Below are 12023 nucleotides of genomic sequence, written 5' to 3'. Positions count from 1 at the left end.
GGGTGGAGCCTAAGGGCATGTGGCTCCCCTCTCTTTTGTTGTATAGGTTTATATTTCCGCAGCGTAGATGTTGTTTCCTTTTGATGTAAATTGTTGAAAATGGTTGCATGTTAAATACTTGTAATATAAATGTTAAATTACTTGCTCTTTCTTAAGCTATGTTGTGATGCTAAATGTTGGAAGGTATATGTTCCGATCTTGGGCACAAAACACGTGACGGGACTATCGAGATAATATTCTGGTTAATCATCGATATTGTGATTATGAATAATGATCCTTCTGGTGATTAATTAGAATATCATTTAGACGGTTCCTCACACCAATGATCGATTGGGGCGAAAACTCCTTCGCACAGAACCTAAAATTGAGAGACATTTAATTTCAAAACTCCACTCAAAGAACCATAAAACAATAAACTAAATGCCAATGATCGTATTAATGCATGGAGAAGTTTTATAAATTTATTTAGTGTATCTTGAAATACTTAGCCAATTTAACATATATGAACATATACATACAAGTATATATATATATATATATATATATATATATATATTCATATACATAATTCCTTGATTTTATTTAGTTTAATTAATCACAAAAAATTTTAATTTGGAGTGAAATTTGTAATTAATTAACATGCTAAAGCTCAGAATATTACAACTAGTTTTTTGGGAGGGTATAAATAACCCCTCACCCCCACCTTTGTTTGCTGCTACTTGGGTATGAAAGAAAAACCTTCTAGAGTCAAAAGAACTATCTCCTACTCCAATCTAGTGTGTGATTTGAAAAGAAAAGTGAGTTGTGTTAAGAGATTGCAAGTTCAAGTGTAAGTGAATGTATCTCCCATCTTGAGCACTCGGGTTCATCGACAAGAAATTCATCATCGGGTTTGTTACTCTTGGAGCTTTGAGCTTCTAGGCGGCTAGGTGTCACTGGTTAGCACCCAAGGTTGTAGTGTACCGCGGAAAGTTTGTAAAAGCTTTGATTTCGCCTCCGTAGGGGAAGAAGTCAAGAGTGGAAGCCAAGCTCAAGTGTAATCGAGCTTGGAGAGGAAAATGATTGAGAGAGATCCAGCTCAAGTGTGACCAAGTCCCTCAATAGAGACGTAGGAACCTCTAGTGGTGGTGTCCGAACTTCGTGAAACAAATCATGTGCCTCCTCTCTTATTTTCTTATTCTTGAGTTCTTGCTTAATATTTATGCATATTGCTCGATCTACTTGCTCATGTAAAATTGATTGTAGGTTCTCTGTGGATCTACATGGAATTATCATTTGGAACACACGACTTCACTTGGTTTGAGCTAGAACTCCTTAGGTGTCCTTTAATTTTAGTTTTGAGTTTATTCTCTGCTAAACCCAGATGTTCCGGATTTAACTCAGAAGGTTCGGATTCTGTATAATCAGATTTGAACTCGGAGGCTCTGGATTGAACCTGGAACTTCCGATGAACAATGGTTTTAGGATTTTTAACTAGAGTTTTCTTGTATATCTTTTGCTAGTTTTGAATAATCTTTGTCACCCTAGGATTGTAACTCTTACACTTATTTAGAGTGATTGTGCACTAGTTGAGCCTAGCATATTTAGGATTTTCACTTTTAAAAAATCCGTTAGTTTATTTTTCACTGCAAGTTTAGGCCAACGGTATAAGGGGACGGATTTTTTAAAAACGCCTATTCACCCCCTCTAGGCGACATCATTATCCTTTTAGATACCACTTGTAGGGATCGGTGACGTCCTAAGAGGGGGGTGAATTAGAACACTTAGAATCTATCCGACTCCAAAAACTACACAAGATAAACCTACATCAAATTCTATCTAAATGTATTCTAGGTTTATCTAGTGTGTCTACTCTACCGATCAAAAGAACTTGCAACCTATATAGAAAGGTAAATTGTAAGTATGTAAATGCGGAAACGTAAATAAGATAGAAAGAGCAAACTCAACTTAAGGATTTTTATCCCGTGGTATCGATGGCATGAATGTCACCCCTAGTCCACGTTGGAGCTCCACAAAGGATATGCTCTCGGTAGCTAAGTCTCTTCGCGTTACGACTCTTGAGCTACCAAGTCACCAAGATAAGGTCTCAATCACGATAAGCCACCAAGGTGAGGTTTCATCACTAACCTCTCTTCCAGTCACTTGTACGTTGTCTTCACTTCGGAGCTTTAGTCACAAAGATAAGGGCCTCCACGTCCCCGCACAATCTTCTTACCGCTGCTCCACATCAAGTCAGATGGTCAACAAGTTACTAGCGTGTCATCAAGACTCCAAGACAGTGGCGTACCTTTCAGTACAAGGTTGGATCACTCATTGATCAACTCTCTAGGTTGCAGCACCTAGCAACACTTCTCTCCATAACTATAAGCACTAATTACTCTTTAATGGTGTGCTTAATCGTCTTTCATAAACACTTTAAGCACTTTGGTGGCTTGTATATCTTCTCAAGTGTGTATGAGCTTCCTCTGTACTCCAGCTACCTCAAATGATCAAGTGGAGGGGTATTTATAACCTTAAACCCGTCAACTAGCTGTTTTTCCAACGGCTTAGAAAAGTTGTTAACACCGGATGATCCGGTGACAACAAAAGTACTAACACCGGATCATCCGGTGAGTATAACCTCAAAAACTAGTTGTTGGAACTTCACTCAAAGCCTCTGTAAACTATAGACATTCTGGTGTACCTTCAACTCCATCGTCGGACCATCCAGCGTGTTGTCTTGAGTCTGACTGAGCCACTTCATGCTTCTTTGTGTAAAATACTCTGATGTACACATCATACATCACCAGACTATCCGGTGAGTTGTCTTTGAGCCAATCGAGCCACTTAAACTCTCTCTGCATAAAATGCTCTGGTCTAAACCTCCAGTGCACACAACATTGATCACCGGACCATCAAGTGCCTTGATCTTCACTCTTCAACTCTGAAAATGCCTCTGCAGGAAATACTCTGGTGTAGGCCTCTGGTGTTCATAATTCTTCACATTGAGTATCAGACCATCCAGTGAGGTGATCTCATCCACTGTCAAAAATGCTTCGGCGAGCACACTTTCTAAGTTCCAGACCATCTGGTGGTGTCTTCTGCTTTCTCTTTGCACTATTCATTATCTGTTGTGTTGAACTTGCTTAACACCAGACTATTCGGTGAAGTCAAGTACATCTGGACATGAAGCTCTGGCGTAAAAAAACTTGTCCAGTCTCGGATCATCCGGTGAGGTTATGTTTTCTGAATCTTCTCCAATTTATCTAAACTTTGTTCCGGTTTTGTTTTGATAGCTTCTTCATATATTGTATCCATAAAACCTAGTAAAATATATATTTGACACACATATTAGTTTTATTGACTATATTATCATTAATCATTAAAATCACATACATAACATAAAGCTCCTTAACAGTATATTTTCTACAAAGATAAGACCATTCGATCATGTCCTGTTGCAATATTCAATTTCAATGGCGCAATCACCTGATTTGCCTTCCTTCAAGTTCAAGTAACGTGTTTGGATTTCGTTGCGTTCTGTCTTGTAGTTCCAGATTCAAGTTCAAGTTCATGCGTTCTGTCTTGTAGTTTGGATTTAATTGTGATCAACAGAGCATAGTTTTCCAATGCACTGGCATACTGTTTGCCTAAGATTCCTTGTACGTTGGCCTTTGTGTTAACTGGAGCAAATGTCAGTCAAAGTAGCGTCACAATCTTTATCTTATAGCCCCATTTGGAACTCATGAATTTCACATGAATTTTGCCAGAATTTCACAGTGTTGGGGAACGGTACATTGTCCCCATACGTCCAAGGTCCACGAAATTTGTGCAAAACGTGAAGCCTAGTGATTAAAACAAGGGAAAACTGCAAACCCCCCCCCCCCCCAAAAGTCACTTGGATTTTGACTTTCCCCCCCAAAAGTTATTTTGTTGCAAAAAACCCCCTAAAAGTTTGACTTTGTTGCAAAAAACCCCCTAAAAATTTAAAAAACTAAAAAAATCATTCAAAAATTCTAAAAAAAACTAAAGACAATTCTAAGACCTTCTGTGAAATTTGTTTTCAAAAATAATATCCTTTGCATCATATTTCATGGAGAGGAAGTTTGGAAAAAAAAGATAAATGTGCAACTCATTTATTAACTCATGTTATTTTAACTTTTTCATGTCTACCATTATTTTTCCTACACAAATAATTGTTTAAGTAAACTAATAAAAGTGGTTTCACTAATTTTGGGGGTGTTATGGATTAGTTATGAATTAATCTATCTGTAACACATTTACTCAATTCTGCACGTTACAATAACTAATTCAAGATTTCATGTATTTTTACAAGATAGAGGATCATGTAAGAAGACTAGAAAATTTTGTTTCATGATTTTTGGATTAGTAAATAATTAACTATGCATTTAACTCGAATTAATAAATGAGTTGCAAGTTTTTCTTTTTTTTCAAACTTACTCTCCATGAAATATGATGCAAAGGATATTATTTTTTAAAACAAATTTCACAAAAGTTCTTATAATTGTCTCTAGTTTTTTTTTAGAATTTTTTGTGATTTTTTAAATTTTTTTTTGAATTTTTGGGGGTGTTTTTGCAACAAAATCAAACATTTGGGGGGTTTTTTTGCAACAAAACAACTTTTGGGGGGAAAGTCAAAATCCAAGTGACTTTTGGGGGTTTTTTTTGCATTTATCCCTTAAAACAATGCTGCTACCAGAGGCACATAGGGAGTCGCCGAGCAGTGCGAAGGCTGCTTTGTATGGGCGGAACAAACTATCAAGCGGTGTGAAGGACTGAAGATAGGCTTGGCATCGAAAAGAGACATGGGCAAAAGCCACCCGAAGGGATGTTTCACCTGAAGGATCCCATGGATATCCTAGATAGCTGGAAAAGTGAGTCATACTTAATGGATCTACCAAAATCTCTCATCTTAAGTATTGGTAGGCATCCAACACTATTTAGGGTTCATCTCACGGAGCTATCATCTTAAATATTGGTAGGGATCCATGACTACTTAAGGTTCACCTAATGGGACACACTAGCTAGCTGGTACAGTGGCCGTCATATAATTATCTCTTTAGGGCTAGGTGGCCAAATGACTATAATATTTTTAGAATATACTTTTGTACTACGATATTTTTATCAATATCCAAAAAGTAGTTGAGATATGAGTTATAAATACCATAATCTCTAGTTGTAATACGAATATTTAATTCTCAAATGATATACACTCTATTTGTGTTCTTTCGGTTCTTTCTAGCATTGGAAGTCCCCCTTTCGGGTTCGGTCCCACCTTACTTCTTTAGATCTATATCCACATCACACAAAAATCAGTTTAATTCCTGAGCGATTTGTGAAAAAAAAAATTCCCGTGTCCCAAAGGGACCCGTAATTACAACTTTCTTAGGTATGCTGGTTTACTTTGAGGGTATTCTAATGCTAAAATAAGTTCCTCAGTTCTTCTCTCTCTCTTTTATCATTTCATGTTGTGAACTAGTTTCCCCCTAGCAACTTCATGTGAAGTAAAAAGTAATTGAAAACAACAGAAAACTGTTATATTAGAAGTCGGAGGTTAATCTCGGACGGGCAGATAACAAAAGCCGGCAAGGCCAACAAGAATAAAAGTGATTATTCTTTCAAAATATAGTGTGTTGCTCCTGTTAAAATCCAACTCTACCCTTCTCTTTAATCTTGGCCACAAGCGTCTGCGAAGACATTTCCTACTGTCGAAAATCCTTACGTTGCGCTCTTTTTAAATTTCCCAACTAGCAAAAATAACGATCGATTGGAGGTCCTTCGGGTCTCCAGGATGTGAAGTAAAAATTCGTAGCAACGTGAAAATTCACCTCCACCTGAAACCGAAATGTTGGATCAGACTCGACTCTACAATTTCACATGGCATCTGTGGTGGATGCAGGTGCCTGCATGAGCCATGAGGTGAGTCAAAGCAGGGGAGGCTCACAGATCTGGCTCCAGGCAATCTGGGAATACTACCGGTACTAGCATGGAGCCCGCACGGTACTACGAAGGATTTGCTAGTAATTTTCTAGTACCACAAATGTTTGCCAAGGAATATGTGCCACTTGTGTAAAAATAAATTAGGATAATCGAGTAAGATTCTGTATGCATCATGCATTGCTTAGTTGAGAGATGAAATCGTCGCCGTTAGTATCCTAAGTTCTGGAATCTAGGATTTCGCTATCGTCCATTGTTGCCTTCTTTTTTTCTAGATCTTTGCACCTTACATTATACCATTTTTATATGTGCATTTGTGGCTGCTGGATGAAGATCAAACGGTTGGGAAAAATCATGATGAGGTAGCATTTTCATGAGCCATCTTCTGTACTTGGGCTTGATAATATAATAGTAGTACTAGTAGTTAATAAAGTTAAATAGATTGGTTAATGCGACGGAGAAGGCGCCTAGTTTGGAGCGAGAGGCCCTCACATGGGGGCGTGACGGGGCCATGTGCCCACGCTCGCCCAGGAATCCAGCTCACCGGACACCCAGATGGCCAGATGACTTGCAGCCGCAGCGCCCGCGGCGTCCTTTTTCACTGGGTCTTGCCGGTGGGTACTCGCGCTGGCGTCGGCGCTGCTGAGCTGGGCGCCCTGGAACTTGCGTCCGCCGCCTCCGCGCTCACCACGCGTCGCCTCGCGTCGCGTGGCGCGGCCGGTTTTTTAATCCTCCCGACTCCCATGTCGTCATTCCTGCTCAGTGCTCGGCTGCTCGCCGTGCCCTGGCAAGGTTGAATGCAGCGCTTCGCCGGTCCAGTCATCTTTGACCGACTGGTTGAAGTGACGCAGTGGAGGCAGATCGACCAAGCATTCGTCTGGTTTTATGGTTTGTTTCCGTCTAGCTCTTGATATGTTTTCCCTGATAAATTGTGGGACTGGTTGAGTAAAAATTTAGTGAATTTTGTTGGATATGGAACTTCAAAACTTCTTTCGAAAAAAAAGGGTAGTGAAACGTCGAAACTTACTCCAGACATTCAGACTTGAAGCTCTCGAATGCATAAAAAGGTCGCTTTCATTGCCACCAGTATACAAGGGGCATGTTCACGGAGTCCACATAAGAGGAGACCCTTTTTGCGTGGAAGATAAAGAGGAGATGGAGCTGCGGGTTTTACACCTGTGGGGGTAGGTTGAGGTAAAGTTTTCGTTCATAGAGGTCGCGGGTCAGGCCCTGATTTCGAATCGAGTTGGGGATAGATGTAGATGCTCCCTCGTGAGCCCCTGACGTGCGCTGAAAAGACCGCATGAACGGTCTCTTGGCCGCCGTCGCTCGTGTGGCCGCACCTGCCACCTCCCGGTCATGGATGCAAGTGCGGCGCGCCAACAGCTCGCCCATCGTCTCCCGCCCGTCGCCCCGTGCCCGCCTCCCGCCACTGTTCACCAGTCGCTGCTCGTGTCCGCCCTCCGCTCGTCCGACCCACGTCTGCCTCCTAGTCGCCGCCCGCCCGTCGTCACTCGTCCCGCGTCCGCGTCCTGGCCGTTGCTCGCTCGCCACCACCCACGCCGCGTTCGCCTTCCGTCCTTTGCTCGGCCGTCGCTCGCCTGCCACTCGACCCTCGCACCCGCGGGTCCCCGCATGAGTTTTGGGTCCCGTCGGGTTCAGAATCAGAGGCATTTTTACATCCGTTAAGTAAATCGGTGCCGGATTGGATTTTCCAATTCGAATTTCGGATCATGTACGTGGCCGCTGCACCGGCTCGACCCGTCTCGTTACCAGACCTAAGCTAGCCTACCGTGTTTATGATATCTTAATCCTCCCAAAACAGCAACGGTGGGTCCCGCATGAGATCTGGGATACGCTGATACGTTTAGCCATAAACTCAAAAAGGACAACCTGAGTACTGCAGCAACGTGGCGAGGACAGGAACAAAGTTATACTGCTAGCACTACTAGCACTCTCTCTTTAGCCACTAGGTTATGTCCGATTTGGTTGGGCAGCTGCAGCACAATAGATGTCATCAACACCTAATTACTTTTGATTAATGCTAGCTTGGGGCACTTCTCTCCCTTTTCTTCGAATGATCTCCCTCTCCTGCTTGGTCTTTTTTTGTGTGTTGTGCCCGTGTGTTTTTCCCAGTCATCTGTACTCTAGTCTGACAGAGGGAGCATGACAACTACTCCCCCGCAGCAAGAGGTCATCTGTAGTATTCCATTCGTTCAAGAATTTAGAGTGTATTTTATTTTAAAAGAATCATTAAAAGTAACATTTGACCATTAATTTATATTATAATATGTTATCAATTACTATAAAATCAAAATTATATTAAAGTACTTTAAAATGCAAGTCTATTGAAAACAAATTTTGTATACTAAGTATATATAATTTGACTAATTACTGATTAAAACTTATGGAATTTGATTTTTTAAATAAAATACGTCTTACGTTCTTGAACAAATAGAATATTATTCTACATTTTTATGGACCAGGCTGAGGCAAGAGGTGAGTCTTGGCCCAGTTAGTAGTCCTGTGAGTAACTGCCACCACAACCGAGCCGAATGATCTGCTTGCTTTCTTCGGGCCGTTCTTAGGCCAGAAAAGTCTGCTAACTGCTAAGCTTCCTTTGGGCTTGTGTAGGCCCGGCATCAAGCTTTTTCGGCCCATGGTTATTTTCCTCCGATCGACGACGGGCTGGGCCTGATGTTAGATACGGCCCGCCGCGTGCTCTCTCGGCCCGGTCTTAGGTTCGGCCCAAATCTCCGGTGACAACAAAGTGTCCGTAACCCAGCGATCCTGGGTGGCCCAAACCATCGACAGCACAAACTTCGTGGCACAAACAGTCATTTGCAATCTGGTATGAGTAACGTGGCACGCTTGAAGAGCAGGAGTATCGCTTTTCCGCATGATGCTTCGCTTTTCTCTCTCTCTCTCTGACGTCATGACGTTCGCACCTTGGCACCACAAGGATCGATCAGCATGAAGATGAAGCACTCAGCACACTAGCGGGTAGGAAGGAAATTTTATAACATCATTTATCGAAAGATTTTATAAAATTCTGATTCATATTGTTCTTTCCTGATTCAATAACTGGCATGTGGGGACATGTGACATATACCGGATAAGATTTTTTTGTAAGACTAGATCTCGTAGAATTTCCTTCCAACAAGACCGATGCAGTTGGTGAATGCGATGTTAAGTGATGATCAGTTAGTCCATAGACTGAATGCGATGTTAAGTGTTAACTCGTTGACGATACTACCACTTGAACGTTTGTTCCGATTAATCCAGCAATGACCTTACATAGTTGTATACTTTAGATTTGGATTGTTAGTGAATAGTGAAGATAGTTGTACTATTTCTCTATCAGAGATTAAATATTAAGTTTGCTTCTTTGTGTGCCTTACCATATTAGAGAGCCCAGGGCACATTGGTGGATCAAGCGAGCTGTGGGTTATGTTTGTACGTGCTGACACGCTTCCTCGAGTGGCCACGGTGACAATCAGTCAGTCCATGGATAGAGTGCGATGTTAACTCTTGAGGATACTGCCACTTAGACACCTGTTCTGATCAAGCTGGCAGTGGCCTCACACATTTGCATAAGCTAGATTTGGATTATCAGTGGAGGTGGTTATATTATTTTTCTATTAAAGATTAAATATTAAGTTTGTTTCTTGTATCTTATTAAAATGTAATTTTCTTCTAATAGCAAAACGCTTATAGTGATTTTATCTATCTCTAAACTTCAGATCACCTGTTACCAACCGGCGCACAGACCACACAGGCGATGACCGTGGAAACGGCGAGCCCCGCTCAGCCAGTCCACACTCCACTCCGGCTCCCAGCCGCAAATCTGACTGCTGCTTTATATTTTACCGAGAAATTAGGGTTCGTTGACCGGGTGTGCAAATACCGGCCGCAAATCTGACGTCAGCAAGCATCTAACAACCAAGTGGCTTCAGAGTCAGCAACGCGACAACGTTCAGTTCAATTCCGCTGGTTTCTCATAAAAAAAATCTCTCTCGTTTTCGGCCAGCCGCCAAAATTGCAGGAAAAATCCAAATCCCGTTCGATCCTATCTTCGTCATCCCAAGAGCCCACTTCACAATTACACGCGGGCCCACATGTCATAGCCACATCTGAGAATCGCCCGCACGATTTAACTGGATAACAACAGGCACTGGGAATAAAGAGGAGAGTTTTTTTAGACGATAGGGATAAAAAGAGGAGATTCTCGCCGAGGGAGAACAAAAGCAGAATTTTTTTCCACGAATCAAATCAAATCCCCCAATTCTAGGGTTCATCACGGCCGCTTCAATCTGATTACATAGTATAAACACATTGGTAGGTGCCTAGATTCTACGAGTATATCACAATTCACTATGCTGCTGCTACACATAACTCGCTCGCTCAGTAGATCGTAGAATTAGAGAAAAAAATAACAACGCAGTTTAGGCCATGGCGATGGCCGTGGGCCGCTGGGCGGGCGCCGAGACCGGCGAAGGCGGCAGCCGCGAGTTGAAGTTCCTGCACCGGAAGGCGGCCGCGGCGTCGGCGCCGGCACCGTCGTCCTCCCCCTCGTCGAAGTTGAGCGCGTAGCCGAGCGGGTCGTAGCGGAACTCCCCCGTGGTCGCCCGGCGCCGCCACCTGACCCTCTCCCCGCCGGCTCCGGCTCCCCTGCCGAAGCAGCAGCACACCGTCGTTCGCAGCTTGTGCCGCAGCGACGGCGACGGCGACGAGGCCTCCCCGTCCAAGGATCTCGCCATCGCCGGACTCCTCTCTCTCTCTCTATCTCTCTCGCTCGCTCGCTCGCCTGCCTTGCCCTAGGGCGGTGTGATGGTGCTGCGATCTGGGAAGTTGGAGTTGCGTTTCGAGTGCTTTGGGTGGAGTGGAGACGAAGGGGTGGGGTGGCGGTTAATAAGGACAGCGCCGTGGCCGCGTTGGGCGTGGGGGTAAGGAAGGAAGGCGACGGCGTGGTGGGTCCACGTGCGGGCGGGATAAGGCGCCGTTACGCATGGGGTTAGTCGTGGACCCGGTTTGGGGGATTTCCTATAGCGGAGGGAAAGCCGCTCGGGTTGAGACGGCCGGCCTGGCGCGGTGGGCCCTCTAGGGGCAGCCGTGGCGGAAGCGGAAGGAAGGGAAGGCGACCGGAGGACGACCACCAGCGGGAGCAGCGGGTTACGGTCACAGGCGTGCACCACGTGGGCCGCATGATCACAGGGCTCGCGTCCTGATCAACGGCGCGGCGCTCGCCCGTGGGAAACACGAATCTGCTATAGCACGTGGTGAACTGGTGTTGTGTTTTTACCACAGTAGCAGCAGTCCCTCCTGCCCCCTTCGATTCCAGGCTTCCAAGCTAAACAGATTTTTTTTTAAAAAAACACCGAAAGAAAATTCAATCTTAATAAGACACACAATGAGTTAACATGAGGTTTCATCCCTAACGAGTAAAAAGTACAATTATTTCTAGTAACCATCCAAACTAAACACAATTACTTCTAGTAACCATCCAAACCAAAGTTTAGTTCTAAGCTAAACAGACTTGACACAAAGTTCAGAAATTTGTAGCGTAACAGTAGCAATGTGTTTACAACAGCAAAAGATTTTCTCCCTATTCACACGGAAATTTCCCCTTTACGTAATCTACTATATGCGCTTCTTGACATAATCTTTTTTTTTCTCTTATTGAGAGGAAGCGTAGAAACAGACAGCCATAATCTACTCCATGCTCTTCTGGACACAATACGTGTTTCTTTTTTTTTTTTCTACCCGAGAGAAGCCTGGAATTAGACACGCAGATACCTTGCTGACCAGGTTTTGATCGCTTTTGTCCAAGCCACAACAGCTTGGCGTGCTTGTTCTCCTACTGCGCAGCCACGTCAAGCATCTGTGACGAGCTACCTTCACACGGCCTTCACACGGTACTACAAAACTACTCGCCTTTTGGTTTTCTCACAAAACCATTCTCAGAAACCGGATAAGGTTTTCTGAGCCGGATACGCCCGCAGCCGAAAGGAAAGGACGTTCTTCCGTTGCTCCAAAGGCCAAAGCCAAACGAGGAAAAGCACACCTGCGGCTGATCCGCGTCAAGG

The 12023-nt window shown here is 43.5% G+C and overlaps 1 protein-coding gene across 1 annotated transcript; it reads right to left on the bottom strand.

The window, feature by feature from the left end:
• Window positions 1-10176: 10176 nt before the first annotated feature.
• Window positions 10177-10839, bottom strand: LOC133927113 (uncharacterized). The gene has a single exon (XM_062373418.1). It carries the CDS (start codon window positions 10695-10697, stop codon window positions 10383-10385), a length of 315 nt encoding a protein of 104 aa, XP_062229402.1. The 5' UTR covers window positions 10698-10839; the 3' UTR covers window positions 10177-10382.
• Between the last annotated feature and the right edge of the window lie 1184 nt (window positions 10840-12023).

This window comes from Phragmites australis, chromosome 8 (genome assembly GCF_958298935.1).
Source record: "Phragmites australis chromosome 8, lpPhrAust1.1, whole genome shotgun sequence".
Taxonomy (NCBI): domain Eukaryota; kingdom Viridiplantae; phylum Streptophyta; class Magnoliopsida; order Poales; family Poaceae; genus Phragmites; species Phragmites australis.
Note: the sequence above shows the minus strand (reverse complement) of the source record. Positions and strands in the feature narration are given on the sequence as shown.

Excerpts from the sequence above, each read along its gene's own strand:
- LOC133927113 (XM_062373418.1), bottom strand. The coding sequence starts at position 10,697 with ATGGCGAGATCCTTGGACGGGGAGGCCTCGTCGCCGTCGCCGTCGCTG.